This window comes from Amphiura filiformis, chromosome 12 (genome assembly GCF_039555335.1).
Source record: "Amphiura filiformis chromosome 12, Afil_fr2py, whole genome shotgun sequence".
Lineage (NCBI taxonomy): Eukaryota > Metazoa > Echinodermata > Ophiuroidea > Amphilepidida > Amphiuridae > Amphiura > Amphiura filiformis.
Genome location: NC_092639.1, coordinates 56,208,926 through 56,228,897, shown reverse-complemented (window position 1 = coordinate 56,228,897; position 19,972 = coordinate 56,208,926). Strand labels below are relative to the sequence as shown.

General features: G+C 35.6%; 1 protein-coding gene across 4 annotated transcripts in view; it reads left to right on the top strand.

The window, feature by feature from the left end:
• The window catches only part of LOC140166466 (uncharacterized), a 215,497-nt gene that overhangs the window by 179,382 nt on the left and 16,143 nt on the right, over positions 1-19,972 (top strand). For all 4 annotated transcript variants that reach the window (XM_072189947.1, XM_072189945.1, XM_072189948.1 and 1 more), the window contains one exon: positions 16,804-16,989. In XM_072189947.1, the coding sequence (XP_072046048.1) occupies positions 16,804-16,989 (186 nt within the window). The remainder of the gene's footprint in view (positions 1-16,803; positions 16,990-19,972) is intronic.

Genomic DNA, 19,972 nt, shown 5'->3' with positions numbered 1-19,972 from the left:
ATAATTAGTGAGCAATTTGTAAGTGCAGGTTTCTCTTGAAAGAGGAATCAATTAAATTATAGGTAGGAAAAGAAAAAGTCTGTAAGACATCAAATATGGTTTGAATTTCGCTTGTCAAAATTAGTAAATTATGAAATTTAACAAGCCATCACTTTTGCAATTTATATCATGTGTCCCCGACTTCAGGCAATACAATCTTTTTTTAGGCCTTATTTGTTTTGAATTAGATGAAACCAAGTATTGCTTCAATGCCAAAATTTCACACAATTTTTTAAAATTTATTTGGAAATTGGCCCGGTTTTGTGACAAAATTTTCCAAAACATACAAAAAATTGACAAAAATTGTCAAATTTGTGTTAAATTTGGCATCAAAACTGCACCTCAGATATTGTAATGGGTCCCATTTTGTGAAAATTCATTTAAATATTCAAGACTACTTGTGTACAGGGCAACAGGCTATTGGATTGGACATTGGATCTGCTATCATTGCAATGCCTAACTTTGAACTACAAAAGAACTTGTATATACTGTGAACGTTTTACAGAATAGATTTTCTGGTGCTCCTAATGCAGAGGAGGGATTTACATCAACCAGCCACTTATAGACTCTAGGAAGCATGTACATACTCATACCAAACTCCAGTAAAGGCCTGCATTCTTGATATTGTATTATAGGTCTTAAAATCCTGCAATAGCCTAAACCAAATGTTACTTTGAGAAAGCGTTAAAGTGAACATCCAGTAGTCGTAACCTTTAAACAAGCTGCCATATGTACTTCACACATTGCAATGCTTAATGTTAGGTAGTAAGTGTTATTATAACTCAACCCTGATGGGGACAACTGTATCTCAGTCATCATGTTTCATAGCATCCATTTGAACATAGCTGTCAATTTTGTGAAAGGTTGTTGGGTTGTAACTTAGTTTGTGCATAGAATAAAGGTTGTAGGCCATTTGTTTGAATCAATAGCCTACAGATGCCAAAAAGAGGCTAACAGCACACTTAAGATTATATGCCTACCGTTGGACTTCCATGTGCAATAGACATGTAGCTGATACAGTAAAGATGATCATATCCGGCATACACATTAGGATAGGCCAATTTTGCTCAATGCACAAAAAATGTAACATCAAAACTTGAGGCTTCTTGCCATACACAATATGTATATGGTGATAAGAAATCTATCGAATTTGCCTGTATTTGAAACCAGAACCTTTGATTTGCCAGTTTATTGCTCTACTGGCTGAACTATGGATTCAAATTCGAAAGGGCTGACAGGTAATGCGAAATCTGTAAGCATTCAGTTCAATCGGGATTGCAGAAATGCAAAAAGTAAAAACATTATAAGCACATTAGAAGAGCTAGGTTTTTAGATTTTCTTGAAGAGACCTATACCCATAGAGTTACAACAGTGAATGTCCAGAGCAAGAGAGTTCCATAACTTGGGTGCAAATGAAGTAAAATATCTTGCCATAGGTATGTAGAAGTAGTCTTAGGTGAAGGAAGTAGATATCTATCTGAAAATCTGAGTGTCCGGGTCAGAAAGTAAGGGATAAGAAGGATAGTTATGTAAGAGGTTAACCTTAGTCTTGACCTTTACCCACATCCTTACACTAATCCCAAACCAAGGTAGTGACAGTTTATAAGACCTTATGAAAGTCTAGGATTTTTAGAGGATTGGCTAGTCGACATCAGTGATGACGAATTAGAAGGGCTTCTCTGAAAATCCTTATGAAACAATGGTGATTTTTCTCCTATTAAAAGTCTTGCCAAATCTGACATTGCAATCTTTTAAGACTCATTCGATGATAAAAATCATTATTCATCATTGTATTCAGTGACTCAAAGTAAACCCAAACAATGACCAGATCCTTACACACATACAAATTGTCATGATCATAAAATGAAATTGCCGGTAACATAGCCAAAGTGAAATGAACCTTAACTGACAAGCTGTTTTCCTTTGCACATTAAGGAAACATTCAGTAATTAAAGGCATGGCAAGTACCTTTTTCCTTTCATTTTTCTGGCCATACCTCCAGTGTTGCCAAACCTGCAATTTAGCAGCCCAATTGGGCAACTTTGAAAAAATTCCTCTACAACTTTTGACGATTTCCTGTCCTGTTTGAGACAAATTTGAGTGGGTTTTGAACATTAGCCCCTGTGATTTTTACAATTTCTTTCCCATAGAAAGCAATGGTTAAGAGAAATTTTGGATAACTTTTCGATGATTGACCTGCAATTTGGGCTGAATAAATTTGCGGCAACACTGGCTCAGTGTGTTAGTTCCTAACAGGGGTCAGTCACATGCTGCTGTAGTTATCTTTTGCAGACTACCTGGGATCTTATATAAGAAAGGGGGCACAATTCTATCAAAATATAATTGGCTCAGATACTAAAACTGTGTGCCCTATCATAAAAAATGGTTCATTTTGATTTTGCACTTTCAAACATACAAACCGTGTCAGAAGTTATGTCTTATAATTGAAGACAGAATTAAAAAGACTAGTTTGCTTCTGACGTCTTGTGTCGATCAAACCCGGCATTTGGTTTGTTTACAAGTGTTGTGATGATAAGTTGCTGAAGGTGGTGGTAAAACAAGACGCCCTATGGTTAATTTTGCACTTTCAAACATGCAAACTGTGTCAAAAGTTAGATCTTATAATTGAAGATAGAATTAAAAAGACTAGTTTGCTTCTGATGTCACCTGTCAATCAAACTCGGAAAGTGTCGTGATAGTTTAAATGGCAAAAGTAAAACAGGATGCCTTATGGTTAAGTTTGCACCTTCAAATATACAAACCGTCTCAAAAGTTAGGTCTTCATAATCATAGTAGGAAACATTCTTTCCTGAAGGCACCATGCCAACAATGCCTAGAAAAGTTGCTTTTTGCCTTGTTAAAGTACATAATTTTTCACCATTTTCTGCGATTCCTTTCCTCTGATCGGCACCAGATGAATCAACCTTCCTTTTACATGCTATTAACCAATCAAAGGTCGTAGGGAGTTTGATTGATAGTGACGTCAGACGCAATCTACTCTTTCAATTATAGTAATAAGGGTTGCCATCATTCGATACTGAATTAAAAAGACTAGAATGTGTTTGACAATCAACTCTCAGTCCCCACAGCCCGTGATTGGTTTGAGATTCGTTCATCTGGTGCTTTTATTGTTGAAGAGGATGCAGAAAATGGCAGAAAAAGAACAGTACTTTTACAAGGTAAAAAGCAAAGCAACTTTTCTTGGCTTTGTTGACATGGTGCCTTCAGGAAAGATTGTTTCAAATTGCCGCTGAAATTTCATTTATCATGACAAATTGTAAACAAATTGTTTCTGAGTTTGATTGCCATGTGACGTTAGACCCCGTGTCAGACAGACGCATACTAGTATTTTTGATTCCATCTCCGATAATAAACACACAACAAAATAAACATGCCAGTTATTCTAGGGTGCCGTGTTGTTTTTGCTTAAAGATTATGAAGAAAATCGTATTGAGTTGAATTTTGCAGCAGGGTCAGGTTTTGTTTTTACTCACTTATATATTCTATCAAAACATTGATAAGGTCGTCATATGTTTTTGGTGTCAAGATTAAATCACTCTATATCCTTTTAAATTAAAACAATTTACTTAATAAAATGTAAAGGATCTTAAAATTGTACAACAAGTGTCACCATATTGCTGTCGGCAAAGTATTAAATTGACTGGACAATCTAAACACTATCCATCGGCTATTTACAGCCGGCGACCCTGCAGGAAAGCTGCGTTGTCATCTGTAATACGGCAGGCAGGCATGCATGCATACGTACTTTATAAACTTTCTTTTTTAAATTTCCTAAGTAGAGGAACTTTGTAATTATCTGCAAGCCAGCGTGTGATGTCAAGGCTTGACCATTCCATTTTAGAAGAAGAGGGGTGACTAAGACGGCTCAGTTTGAATGTAACTGTCAGTAAGGAGGGGTGAGGTCATGTTATGTCTATCTACATCAGAAGGTTTTATGGAATCTTTACAGCTTTTATGTGGCAGAGGTATAGATACCAAAAACTGGAGCGATTGTTTATAAATGAGGTTGCATACGGTTTGATCAGTTTATAAATAAGTATACTATAATACACCTGCTGTTATGCTCCAAGTTTCCTACTTGAGTTAGTCATAATCTACCATTTGTATTGGTACATCAGTCCGACAATCATTGAATGTAGGGGACTTTTTAGGATACCAAGAAATCCATCGGTGCTAGAAGATGTTGGCTAGTAGAAAACGATGCTCCAGCATTCCCAGTGCTTGGACTATGGGACAATACAATGGATACAGTTTCGGAGACGATTTTGATATGAATGATAATGGTCATCATCATCAGCAGCAGCAGACACTTGTGGAGTTATCATGTCGGAATGCACTGCTGGATATACGGGTGTCAGTCACACTTCAGAGGTCAAACTCGAAGGTAAATCATCACTCCTTCGTTAAGTTATTAACAAATTGTTGTTAATTAATTTGAGATGCTATAAGATGATAAATTGACTCACTAACAGGTGTTGAAGTACATGAGTAGGATCTTGGGTTGTCTCTTTGCTGTCCAAGCTCAAGTTTTGACAGGATCATAAGGAATACCCATTTTTTTGGTTTAAGATGATGGCATCGTGAGTGTAAGACAATTCAAGGTTGTCCTACCAGGTGCAACTAAAGATAAGGCATTTGAAATCTTGAAGATATACTGCTTTTTATCATGATGTATGATGTTGTTTAAACAAGTTTTTGGATAATCATTTTAAAGTCCCTTTTACATAACCTCTTGTGGTCAACATTCATTACAATAGTTGCCAATAATTTTTTGCTTGTCTCTAAAAAAATACTAAGCTAAAGGTCTAAAAATTAAAAAGCATGTGAAAAATCCAGGAAAATCCATCTTTGTGAGTTTAGAAATCAAGTTTCCATACAATTTTTGTTAATGAACTTGAGTTTTCAAACAGTGAGCCACAGAAATCTGTGACCCTGCATTCTTTTTAAAGGACTGATATTAGCAAGGGCAATGTTGAACAATGTAACTGAAGTAATTATATCCCTTAGCTTTATCATTGTAAGGACTGTTGTATTGAGAAAGTTGAGTTGGTTATTATTATGTCTTTGTGTAGAACTGGGAAATCATCTCGCTGGAGCAGCATTTGGGAAAGTACACCCTCCATTCTTTTAAACCGTTTGCTGGAATAGTTTTAAATAGGAGTAGCTTTTTCCAGCCCATACAGGTATTTCAGTTTCCTCTTAATTCTCTTAACCTACCTGCTGATTGGCTACAAGAAGACTAATATGATTTATTGAGCCAATCAGCAACCTGGTAAGAATGGTGGTAGGACTGAAGAGAATTGAGCTTAAAATTTAGAAGCTGTAATTTAATTGGTCACTGAGATGAATTTAGTGTGAATTAACCAATCAGAAATGATGTAAGAAAGCTTGAAACTTTCTGTGGTGGACTACTATAATTATGATGGTTGATCGACGGATCAAATTGTTAGTATCCCTCAGAAATGAAAATAAACTTGCTAAATATTCATGACATTTTTGCTGCATCACAGTAATAATAATAACTGTTGATGAAAACTATATAATAAATTATTACTCATCATCACACCACTCAGTGAGTTTCAGTTTCACAAAATAATTGCTATTTGTTCATAGTTGCAGTTCTGATATTTATGCTGATCACATAAAACCAAACTCTAATGCAATCATACAGAAATATATGATAGAAGTAAATGTTAGCCACAAACCTTTCAACTTATGCAAACTGATTTGGCTATTCCAGTTGAAATCCATACACCCCCATGAAAGACATGACCTTAATCTTCTGCAAAGTGAGTGTGAATATCAAATGCTATCACATGAATGGGCGACTCCATTTGAGATCTACACCCCCTGTATGGGAGATTAAGGTATATTTCTTCCATTGGAGGTGTATGGATTTCAACTGTAATATCGCAATGCAATCTTATTTTAGCATCATCTGTAGTATTCTAGTTGTTCCTGCAGTAAGGATAACAGCTGCTAGCAATTTCCTCGTCCACAGGAACTTTGTGCCCTAATTTAACCTTATAAGATCACGAGTAAACAATGAACAGTGTAGGAAACTAAAAGCGGATTGTCTTGGCTTTCTGTCTCATGTTGCATGGCTTATGGTACTGCAGGAAGACATCTTAAAATTAATCTGTAAGTTTATTGCTGACTTGCCTAGGATAGGTGAAGGGCTCAAGCCTAGAGGCCCTATAGGTCACTTCCATTTTGTTGCTACTTTGAACTAAAAAAAGAAATGGCAGTGATTTATAGTACGCTACGCACAGGCACAACGCCTAGACTTTGATCCACAAGCCTCGACATACTGTACAGGTTGTTTCTGACCACTATGGTCCCATATCATTCCATAAACCAGTTAACAACAACTCAGGGACTCTGCATCTTTGAAATGCTTACTTAGACATGTCCACAATTGACCTATGAAGCCACAATCAGCTCCCAGAGTTTCTTACAGGTTACAACAAGACAATTAGCAGTAACTTCCTTGTCCAGGGTAATTTCAAGCTAACTAAATATTCCTTTGAGAGCGTACTAAACCACCTCCAGGGTTTGAACCCATAACCTCTTGCACCATAATCGAACGCCTTATTGATTGAGCTAACTTGACTGCCTGAAAGGCTAAGAGGCTATCGTAATCTGCATTTCAGTATGACCAATATTTGTGAGGCTGTGTATATTCACTGACGTAGTGCATAATACAATATGACTGTTGCTGGGTCAACTGGCTCACGCTTTCTTTGTTACGAACCACTGATCAAAATGATCACAACACAAAGCCTTATGACATATCATAATTCAGAATAGATGTATGTGGCCATGCTTGAACCAATGGATACTAACATGTACTACATCAGAGCATTTGTGTATTGAAAAGTTGGAAGTTCTGGTCAGATCTGGAAACTGACAAACTGGGTTTAATGCTGGTACATGTATTACAAAATAACATAAGGTATGTTTAACATCATTTTACTCAATATTCACGTGGATTTGATAACAAAAAATTTACAAATGATATCTATTGACAATCCTGATGAACTTATTTTCGGACCAGAGTGTAAAGATACAAACAATCAAAGCCTCCTTTATTGACAAAGCAAAAGGTACAGATGTTGGTAAGAGCATGAAATTTCTTACACATCATTTGAAATCATGAGGAAGTTTCTTGTGCATAATTTGAAATCATATGGAAGTTTGTGGCATGTAATTTGAAATTGTCAACAATGGCTAAAGAAAGACTCTTGCACATGATGTGTAATAGTGATCAACATTGACTGAAGTCTTACATGAAATCTTATGAATTACCTTTAGTACTTTCTTCATTCATAGCAACCTGTGCTTGTATATCTTACAGTAAGTAACATATGATGAACCAAACCAAGGACATGAATGACATGTGTTGGGTGAGATCCTGGGTAGGGGTTTCAACTGACAGTTATGGTTGAAGTCATGTTTACAGGGTGTATCAAAACTCTATGTCATTGTAAAGCACCTTCTGTAACTTTTGTTTAATCCTTACTCTGTGAAATCGTACAACATCTTATAAACCGAAACCAATGGGCAGGCATGCGTCCCAATGTGATTACCCAATGAGCCTAATATACGCATTGCTAAATAATGGGTAATGTAATAATACAAGTACTTAGTTTGGTTCTCCTCAAGATCGGTAGTGACATAGATGCATATTTCGCGGGTCATAGTATCAAATCACGTACATAGAGATAATTGTGCAGAGCGTACATGTACAAGGGCGGTATGTCATGACTGTTTGTGGTAGGACCGTGAAAAAGCATTGACATCACTACTAAACTTAAGGTGATCCAAAATATAGTGTGATGCTAGAATTTAGGCTGCTAGAAGACTAAAATTAGGGTTATGATTAACTTACAGTTGAATTTGAAGGTTACATTATATTTCAGTAGATGTGTATGATGACAGCGTGACTGTAACTTTGAACTTGTTGTTCATTTCAGGCCAGATAGGTGTCATGTTTGAATCACGGGGGAATAAGTTGCATTTTTGCCTTATTAATTGAAAATTTCCTGGCATGGACAAGAATATCGCAGACTAAGATTGATTTATTGAAATGGTGAAGGTTAAAATGAAACCTGTAAAAACTGTTTTAACCCCCTGAGCTTTTTACCTGGCGATCTAACATTGCCTCTGATTGGTCAATTACATGATATTTTCACTTTAATCACCAATCAGAACGAAGCTTTGCAAATAATTCACCCCAATTTTTTTGTGTGGTGAAATTATTCTGTTATGTTGCTGATTGGGCCAATTGATAATGAAAAATTCTTTTTGGCCAATCGGTAGGTAGTTCTCATGGGGTTACACAAGTCCATATTGGGGATTCTGTTTATTGAATTGTATTATTTGAATAGAGTAATGGACTATTCCAGTTGAAATCCATACACCCCCTGTGGAAAACATGGTCTTAATCTCCACATAGGGGATGTAGATTTCATGGAGTTGCCCATTCAGGTAATCCCATTTGAAATTCACACTCCCTGTGCATAGGGGTGTATTGATTTCAACTGGAATAGTCCAATTTGCTGGCATGGAATGAAAAGTTACAATGTATGTTTTTGTTGTAGCCTTTTGGATTCTAAATATAACCATGGCACCAATGACTGGTGATTACTGGTTTATTTTTGGATAGATAGATTACACCATCTTCATAATTGCTTATAACTTTGATGAAAGTATTGAAATGGAAGCATCATCTAAAACAATTAATGCAACTTTCCAGAGCAATAGTGATAATTGCATTTGACTTCTATGAATATGACAGGATGTACCTTGTGCTGTATGTGTCTATTTAATGGGCCATTCCTGTTGAAATCCATACCCCCTATTGAAGACATGATCTTAATCTTCCACTAACAGAATGTCAATGTCAAATGGTGTTGCCTGAATGGGTGACTTCATTTGCAATCTACACCTTTTGTGTGGGATATTAGGCCAAAAAAAATAATGGTTTGTCTCAAAGCTCACGAGTGGTTTGAAAACAAATGCGAAATGCGATTTTTTAAAAATATATTCCCGACTTTTTTCATGGTATTTGGAGAAAAAAAATCTGAATTTTGCTGAATTTCGTCTGGAAAAACTATAAAAAAAATTTCTTTTTTGAAATAAAAAAAAATTCCGCATTTGTTTTTTTTGCAAATCTCACGATTTTACAAATGGGCGCGCGAGCTTTGAGACAAACCTTTTTTTTTTTGGCCTTAAGGTCATGTGTTCCATTGAGGTGTAAGCGTTTCAACTGGAATAATCCCCTGTACACTAGGCCCCATTTATATGACAATGTCATGGCTATAAATATGATAAGAAATTTTAAAAATAAATTATTTTAAATATAAACAAATGAAAGTATGTAGGAGTACAACATTAGATTATTAATAGATAACAAAAATATGATTAGAAATAAAAATATCTTTTTAAATCAAATATAAACAAACAAGTGAAAGCCAGTAGGAGTATGACATTAGATTATTTATAGACAAAGTGGCCATAAATAAGATCAGAAATAAAAATATTTTTTTAATATCAAACATAAACAAATGAAAGCCTGTAGGAGTACGACATTAGATTATACAAGGTGGCCATAAATATGATAAGAAAATATGATTAGAAATCATAATATTTGTTTAATACCAAACATAAACAAATGAGAGTGTGTAGGAGTACACATTAGATTATAAATAGACTTTGTGTTCTTTGTTTCTCACTGATAATCAATCCTTCATTAGTGGGTACAATTAAGCCCTATATCCTGTCCATAAAGGCGTGTTCCGCTACCCACATAGATTAGCTTAACCTGTCTACAGGTATAGCCTCACTCCTAATAACAGAGTTCTGTAACCTTCATTCAACTGTATTGACTTAAAATTTGACCTCATTTTGTAGAGGATGATATTTTGTACTTATATTCAAAAGTCATTTTGTATGTGTATAAGCATATTAGGGTTTAAAGAACTGTGTACTTAGGGATTGGAGTATATCAGATTCTAGCGCTTATTATTGCAGGCATGCATCGGCTAAAAAAAGCAGGACAGGGAGAGAGATCTCACTTCGCTCACTAAGAAATCCGAACAAAAATTGACTTGCAAGTGTTAACATAGATTTTCCACCATGCGTGTAATTTTAAAAATGTCTTCATCGTTAGTAGGACACTGTGTAACTGTGAGGTGTGAAGTGTTAAATGTTTGGTCCACCCATGAACCTATGTGTCATCAGGGGTAGATGACATACTCACTAGAGTCAGTTATTAGCTAGGCCAAATAGTGTGAGCCAAACGATTCTATCTTCAAGTGACGGTGTCTTTGATTGTCTGTCAGTAGAACCTAGATATTTACTTCTTGGCATCAACACTTGAGGAATCGGTGCAATTGTTCATAGCAGGAGATTTTGATTCATCAGTGTGTGATGTCGTGCTGTGTTGAGCGGGTGTCATCTTATGCAGACAGTGGATGTAATATTGGGCCTGGATATAGCATAATATAACATTCTGGATAAACAGATGTTAAAATTTTCTTAAAAGGAGCTTCAGATTATGTTTTGAGGAGGTGCTAGAATTGAGAAATTTCTGTGGAAATTTGTATCTTTTAATTTTAACTGAACTCAGACTTTGGAATATATATCTTGGAAATTACTGCTTGTATGCATCGTTCTGATTTTGTGGATAAATATTCTGTCAGAATTTTACAATGAACAGTGGGGCATGAAGCGCAAGTATTGGTCAAGGTGAAAGCATTGTTGGCCGCTAGTCACTTGATGCTTAACCCGGTGGTTGAAAATCATTTGTTGTAACTTCAGCGAGTGATTATCATTTTATAAATTTACAATGGAAGATCCGTGCATGGAAATTAATATTGATGAAGACTATGTGGTGTTCCAGAGACTCTCACAGAATTCTGTGGTGGAGATAGTGTGGATGAAAGAAATTGGCGATGTGGTGTTTATTGTCGATGATATGCTCAATGTACCAGGTCTTGCAAAAGCTATTGAGGTCAGTTACTTTAGATCATGTATCTTTCTTATTCTGGAGGGTTTGTCTTCTTAATGTAAATGTTCAGAGAAGAGATACCCTTCCCAGAATCCTTTGCAACATGTAACACTACCTCTATGTAATCAAATGACACTTTTTCTTTGCACAGGCTCCATGTAAAACATGCATTTTTGATGTTGAGAATAGACTGGATAATCAGGGGGTTGTTACACTCGGGTTTCAGAGAAGAACTGCAGTCCCTTGCTCAGATTGACGCGAGCACCCTGTTAATGAGCAACATACGCGGAACTTTGCGCCGACCAACGTTTTGACACGTAATCTGTCAATCAGATTACCGCATATCATTGTCAGATGATTGCATCATCCAATCAGAACCCCACTTCTGTGTTTACGCTGTGCACGCTCTCTCAAAATGAAAACAAGTGCCGTTCTTCTTTGATAGAAACTAGTCAATAAAGTACCATAATTTGCAAGATTAAGATGTGGCATGAGGTACTTTTAGTTTTAACTAAGGACCCATCTTGAATTGCACAGAAAACTGAAACCGACAAAAATCTTCTCAGGTAAATGTTTAAGTGCCAAAGTTACTTGCAGAGAAAGTGCATTCAGAAACTTGGAGAGGAAGAGTGCAAGAATTATAATCTTTTCCTGTGAACTTTTGACGAGAGCGTGTTTTAAGCGTACATCGCATATTTCATACCGCGAAAGGTAGGCATGTTGCCCGTGGGGGCTCGATGATAAGTGCGGGGTGCAATAGCGAACTTATAAATAGCGTGTGTTTATTAATCTATGGCATATTTACTGCAGTGAAACTCACTTGTTGTCTCTGTTTGGCTGCCGAGGCGATCTGCTATTGCCGAGTAGAAATATATGAATGAACTTTGCGCTGTATGTGTTGTTAGATCAGACTATACAACATCACAGTAGTATGCGCTCATCATAGGTTTACAGCAAAATATTATAATGATAATCATATTTTAACAGAAGTCAGTTGGCATTCTCGTACATTAAGAAGAACTATACTATGTTTCAACTCGTGATTAATAGTGATGTAGTAGGTGCATATATCGATGGTTGTGGTATTGAACCATGCACGCTAAACTAATCCTGCGAAGTGTAAATGCATGCGAACCAGAGCAGTTTGTGGTGCAATCACATATAAGCACTGACGTCACTACCAAATTTGAGGTGAAACTAATTTTAGGAAGAATTGAACATCAATTTTATATAAGTTATCATAATTAGAGCCTAATTTGTTCACAAGTGGTATGTGTGTACAGAATAAATTCAAGAGAAGTTCATATTGGTTTGAATAAATAAACCTCAGGGATGAGATTTTTCAGCTGATCAGCTGAATTCATCTTTTTTGACTATATTCAAATTTACACTTTTTTAAAAATTTTCAGCCCAATTTTGGGTATTTTTTGCCAATTTCATACCATTTTTTAGCTTTTTTTGTTCTACTTCAGCTTTTTTCAAGCAAAGCCACTCTCATGCCTGAAACCTATTAAATTACATGAAACCGTATTTATATAACAGTGATATGTGTCATTTGGCAGCATTTGAAATGACACATTGTAGGCTTTGCTGTGGCAACCAATACCCTAGAATTGTAGACCGTAATATGGAACAACCAGTTGTTGATTTCAGTATGACTTACAAGGTTAAAAGAATTGGGTTAGAAAGTTCAACCTGTTTAATAGATCTTTATTGCACTGTCAAGTACCAGCATGCCTAGTCTTAGATAAGTCCTGTTTACAAGTTACTCACAGGACTTAAAGCTTCTAATCTCGTGATTTTTAAGGTGAATGGCATTTGAATGTTGCACATATGAGGAAGTTGAATCCTGTTTTGGTTTGAAGAATCATAACTTGTTTTGTGCAAGTACTTTCACATAGTCACAGACATGTGAAATGATGTCGCGTGACTGATAGGTGGACACAATGTTGTTATTTTCTTAGCACAGTAACATTGTGACCTGGTTCTATTTCAGATCATAAACATAGGCAATGACCCATAGGTAAACTCTTGTTTCTTTTTTGAGATTATTACAACTTCAAATTGAAATAATACTTCCTTCATGTAAGACATGATGTAAGAAATTATAACAATGAAGCTCTTAATTCTAATAATTGTTCACTGCAATTGTAACACTACCACTAAATTTTATGATGTTGTGCATAGAGAATCGGAAGTATACAAAATTAAATATAAATGGAGCAAATGGGGCTTATTTTAAAAGTTAGTATTCTAACTATGGCAAGTAGGATGGCTTTGTGTTATATGCATAGGGTAAACCAACTGTCCTGTTGATAAAGAGGCTAAAAATAGGCAACAAGTCCTGCTCTGTTTATTAAAAATAGGTAACAGGTATATTTAAAATGGAAAGCGTCAAAATTATGCAAGGAATGGTTACTTTCATTCTTAAATTCAAAAGAATACTTAGAAAACAATTCAATTTTAACAGCATTCAGTACCACCACCATCGCAAGATATTGTCCCATGCAATCAATCTTTCAAATTTACTCAGCCATGAACAAGCAAAGTCACCTTTTTGTCACTTTGCATGATAATAAAATGACTTCTTTTGAAGTTCAAACTCATAGGATTTCCAGGATGCTATTTAAAGGGCATTACACTGCCACACTTTCATATTAGGCTTGTGGTCATGTGAACAAAGCCTACACGTATAAATAAAAAAGGGGAATGCCTGACATGCTACATATATAGTTTCATTTCTCACCCACCTTAGCAAACAAAAGGGTTTTGTAATCACTGGTAGTAACAGTTAGTATTTATTTTGTCATGGAACAAAGAGGACTATAGTTGGATATATTCTGTGCAAACTTAAGTCAAGTGTTGGATACTGATACAATTATATTGGAACAAGTTGATTAAAAGTGCTGTATAATATATTTGATAATTAAACCAAGTTGATTGGTGGACGATACCTGATTCAGTACAATTATTCAGTGATAATGTCATTGTCAGATTGTGTGCTATGCTTTCTGGCTGGTCCTGTTGCTGCCTTGCATACAACATTGAAGGTATTGAAACATGATGTTAAGTTGTATTTAGTGTATTTAGTGTGTTTGGTAATCACTATTCAACCAACAAGAGTTGCTGTACTTTGTCAAATTAAATCTGGATATATCAATTAAGAGGCCTTTCTGATGTAAGGACAGCTGCAGAAATAAACAAACAATGAGTGATCATCCAAACTCAAATTGGTGATTTTGTGGAAGGTGTATGTAGCATTATAGCATTATATATCTCTCTGGATAATCCAAATGATAAGTGCCAGTCTAGTTATCATCTTTATTTTTTTTAATTAAAAATTGAAAGTCCAGGTTTATCCTTGGTGCAAGATATTCATGAGTTAGACTAGTGTAAAGACTCCATTGAGGTATTCAGCAGCTTATGGAATAAAGTTAATAATCCTTCAGTAGAAGATTTCTGTGCTAGGCTAAATGTGTGGTCTTTTACACAAATATGATATTAATTTTTATCAGCATTAAAAATACCCATACACCAAATGACCAATGTCAAGTTGTAAACTATGACATTCAACTAAAGACCATACATCCTAACATGCCCATTTCATTCCCCATATCGGGTGTGTTTTTCCTCTTCCTCAACTAGGCCAGTGCTAATAATTGGATTAATAATACAATTATCATAGAGAGACCATATTTGTATCCTGTAGTTTAATTTTACCAATCAAATCTGTAGATTTAGAGAAAGGAACAGGATTAGGTTAAGTGGACGATTGCTTCCTATATCAGTTATTAGACCATGATAATGACAGGAAAATGCTACTTATCAACCGTGAACATGGATCAGCAATGGTCAAAATATGTACCAGAACATGCTCATCTGTCAGTACACAGTTCCCCAAGCCCAATATGTTTATATACTCATAGAATGACCTGTGAATGTGTTAGGTACTTAAACTCATACTCCACATCTTGAGGTCAAACTTTTGAGCTTTGCTTTTTAAATGACTTTTATTGAACTGTGTCATTGGAAGTTAGATTAATTAGGCTTATGATAGCCATCTTAGAGAAGACCTGACATTTGATAAGTTGATATGTCAGACAGATTTTGATTTGGGATTTCATGTCAGGAACATAGGCTTATTTAACATGGTTATACATATACAGGTAAGCTTATGTAATTAAGATATCATGAAATATGGTTGTGGGGCAGGTATTAAGGTGTTAGATTGTGGTTTGATTTTGGATTTTAAAAAAAGAAAACACCCGACTTAAGTCATACATAACTAGCTGATTATACTGTGTCTCACCTCAAGTTGAGAGTATGCCATGTTGAATACTGTAGTGCAGACTCAAATCTGTGTTTATTCGGTTGCGTGGATAACGTATGGACAAATCGCTATTCTATGCATGTATATACACCCTGCACGATTTTAATTTGCCTCTACGAAATCCAACATGGCTTTACTCTCAACTTGAGACTAGAGATTTTGTTTGGTTTTATTTAAAGGTGGGACCAATTTTATTCTTATGAAACTTGGTACAAGTGATCAGCATTATATACCCACAATTTGGAAGGGTCATTTGAGGCCAGTTTAGCAAAGATCAATTGTAATGAAGTCGAAAAAACATACATTGCTCAAGTTAATTGCAAAAGCAGGCGACACTGTGGTTTGAGAACTGCCTAGTATAATACAGGTTTGGGTTTTGCGGTAGACATTTGAGAAGTTTGGTTGTAATCTTATAGTGGTGTAATCCAAATTGTGTTGTGTTTTCTCAGAGCTGCTGAATATATCCTGGTTGGATTTGTATGTTTTTATTTTAATATGATGTGATATTTCTTCAGGGATTAAAGTTAAAGGAATGTATCATCATGATTGTTCACCATCCTGCACATCAATTTCATATTTGCCTGTTCATTTAGCCAATCACAATTGGTATCATGTACTAATAGGGATTGAAACTTGCATTCTGTATCAGAAATGTATTGAGATTATGGTATAATGGTGGTTTTGTGCACATTATGCTGTGCATACAGCACTTATTTTCAAATGCTGTTTTCTCAGAGCTGCTGAATATATCCTGGTTGTCTCTATGTAGCATTTGTCTTTATTTGTCAAGTTGTCTTTATTTAGCATTTATACATTGAACACCCGTCAATTCAAAATAATGTAAAACACATACAAAGCACATAAACAAATACACACAAGTTATTCACATTCAATATTACTGCTGTAAAGCTGAATTTATACTTGATTGCTTAGCGATGAATGACTTGATTTTTGACCAATCAGTTTTATAACCAGCAAAAAGCCTGCTTCCTCATTGGTCAAAAATCAATTGCTTGTTGCTCAGTGACCAAATTTAAATGGGCTGTACAAGTTGAAATTCATATACTCCCTATGTATGCATCATACTGATTTGGTGGACAGACATGGCTGTAATCTTCTACACAGGGAGTGTAAATCTCAAATGGGGTTACCTGAATGGGTGACTCCATTTGAAATATACACCCCTCCGTATGAGATTATGGTCATGTCTTATAGGATGTATGTGGATTTCAACTGGAATAGCCCAATTTCAATTCAGCTTTGCATAGTGTCAGTGTTGCATAGTCTCATATGAAAATGAATTTAATACATTCCTGTAAATTCAGCAAAAAATAGAATGAAGGAGGGTTACCGTAACAAATTATCATTAACTAATATTTTTTCTCTCTTTTCTTGTTAGGCCAAGCATGGAACAGTACCAGGTGCAATGCGGCCCAGCCCATCACTGGTGGCCATGGGCAAGTCCAAGAAACCGTCATCATCGGAAAGTGATCTAGAGAATTATGCAGCTGAAAATATCAACAGACATAAGAAAGGGCTGTTCAGAAAGAAGGTGCCGTTAGCGAACATGCTATCATGGACGAGGGTAAGAATTGCAATGCATTCTGGGTACTCTGATTGTTTCACCTTGAGTTTTGTGCGTATTTCAGTGGTAGCAGTATCAAATTGTGCACTGAATCCTGCAAAGAGTATACACATACGTGCAAGGGTGATTAGTCAGTATGCTTGCCTAAAAGCACGGACATCCCTACCAAACTCAAGGTGAAGCCCGACGCAAATACCAAACTTTGAAGTTAAGCACTGAAGTCCCTACCAAACAAAGTGTAGGTTGGCCTTTGTGTAGTATTAGGACATGTCTGTGCTTAAAGACACCCCCTAACATCAAAAGAGCACATACTCCAGTGTGACATTACTTCTACCACTGTGATGTCACAGGTCAATAATACAGAGCCAATTGAAAATGACTAGGCCTGATGATGCATCATGGATATGACATGATACTGTAGCCAGCCAAAACAATAAGTCCAGATGAACATGTTTATAATTTAGTCCAACTATACATTCATGTTTCCTTTTGTTATTGGGAAAAAACATTGTTTTAGGACCGTTCTCTGTTCTGTATTGTCTGCAATTCTTAACATTCACAGTGCACATTTGGAATAACGGACATATCGTCGGACGCATCACATACTGGTCTATCTCGAAAAACACGCATTTCGAGAAAATCGCAATTGAAAATCTTTGTATTAAGTTAACCTTTCTATAATTTAATTAGATTATGGATTTTAATGAAAGTGGTTTTAAATTAAAGCATATACTTAACAAATTTATTTAAGTGGAATTTTGAATTATATTTATGTATGCAGTGTTGCTTAAAACTACACTAAAGTTGTAGTTCTGTATGTGAAATAGTTAATTTCCTGATATCGTATTTAAAATTCGTTTCATACTGGTCTATCTTGGGGGCTATCTCGATTTCGCGAACAATGATGTGATTTTTAGGCGCATCACATACTGGTCTATCTCGAGATAGACCAGTATGTAATGCACTTTCAATACGATATCGGGAAATTAACTATTTCACATACAGAACTACAACTTAAGTGTAGTTTTAAGCAATATTACATACATAAATATAATTCAAGATTCCACTTAAATAAATCTGCTAAGTATATGCTTTAATTTAAAACCACTTTCACAGACATGCCAACTAGTACGGTTTCACCGTATTTTGTACGGTAAAACGTGAAAAATACGGTGGTACGGTCAACCCCCCAAAAATACGGTATTCCAGAATTTTGACCAAAATAATAAAATGTTGTGTCTTAAAAAGATAAACAGCTGCAAGATTAGTCTACCGACTGAATTACTGGTATCATTTGACCACTTTCTTGGTCTGTTAAAGTGGTTGCCTACATCGTTATTCTCGACTTTCCATGATGCATGCACATTAAAAAATTATTTATAAATAGACCTACAAGATGCTTTCCGAAATAATTTTCTTCTGACTTGCAGATTTTTCATGCACATTATTATTTTTTTTAACCACCTATGTCTTCTGAAGGTATTTAGTTAACTATTTAGCTCCTTTGGTGCAAACGAATAAGCATATAAGAAGGTTTCCGACCTCCTTTTACTTCCGACTTTCGCACCATGCATGCACATTAAAGAAATATTTAATAAGGCCTACAAGATGCTTTCCAAAATAATTTTCTTCTGACTTGCAGATTTTTCATGCACATTAATATTTTTTATTAACCACCTAATGCTATGTCTTCTGAAGGTATTTAGTTAACTATTTAGCTCCTTTGGTGCAAAAGAATAAGCATATAAGAAGGTTTCCGACCTCCTTTTACTTCCGACTTTCGCCCCATGCATGCACATTAAAGAAATATTTAATAGGCCTACGAGATGGTTTCCGAAATAATTTTCTTCTGGCTTGCAGATTGTTCATGCACATTAATATTTTTAGTAACCACCTTAAATGCTATCTTCTGAAGGTATTTAGTTAACTATTTAGCTCTATTGGTGCAAAAGAATAAGCCTACAAGAAGGTTTCCGACCTCCTTTTACTTCCGACTTTCGCATACGATGCATGCACATTAAAGAAATATTTATAGGCCTACAAGAATTTTTGAAATAATTTTCTCCTGACTTGCGTATTTTTCATGCACATTAATATTTTTATTAAGCATCTTCATCTAACTGCTACACATGCTATGTCTTCTGGAGATATTTAGTTAACTATTTAGGTCAGAATAAGCCTGCAAGATGCTTTCCGATTTTGTTTTCTCAAGGGTGCACTCAGTGGCACATTAATATTTGTAATATTTTAATATTTTTCTTTAACCATGCATAGACAACTGCTATACCCAGTACAGTCTTCTAATTGACATTGACATTAATCCGATGTTAGGCAGGTCTACCGACTGATTCTATAATGATGATGATGATGATGATGATTATCAATTATTTTCTGGAAAGTTTTAACAAAGCATGCTTCTAACAACATTAGAAGTAACAAAACCCAATGTTTCCAGAAATATATCAATTTGTTTGGTCTACATACTTTATCCAATTCCGTGAGGTCAAAGGTCACATAGAAGGTCAAAGGTCGACTGAGGTCACCAAATCTTTTAATAATTTATTTTCAACCATGCATCACATATTCGAAAATCAGCTTGATCAGTCATGTAATTAAGGAAATATGACGACTTTAAGATGGCCGCTTTCTATGTAAAGTATAGCAAAGTAGCACTTTCAATGAGTGATAACTCGTAAAGGAAGCATCTTTCTGTATTGATTTATTACTTGATGGAATGGTTCTTAGGTATTGCCAAATTTCATTGCAAATTTGTGAGGTGGGCCCTGGCTATTACGTGCTTTCGGTCGCACAAGTGCTCCCTCGCAATTATGTGTTCTACTTTTGGGGTTTCTGGGGTTGGCAGGTATGCAAAGGTACATATTTATAAAATACGGTTTTTGGGTGCAAAATACGGATTTTTGTTCTTCTGAGTACGGGAATCTGGATTTCAAAGTTGGCATGTCTGCTTTCATAAAAATCCGTA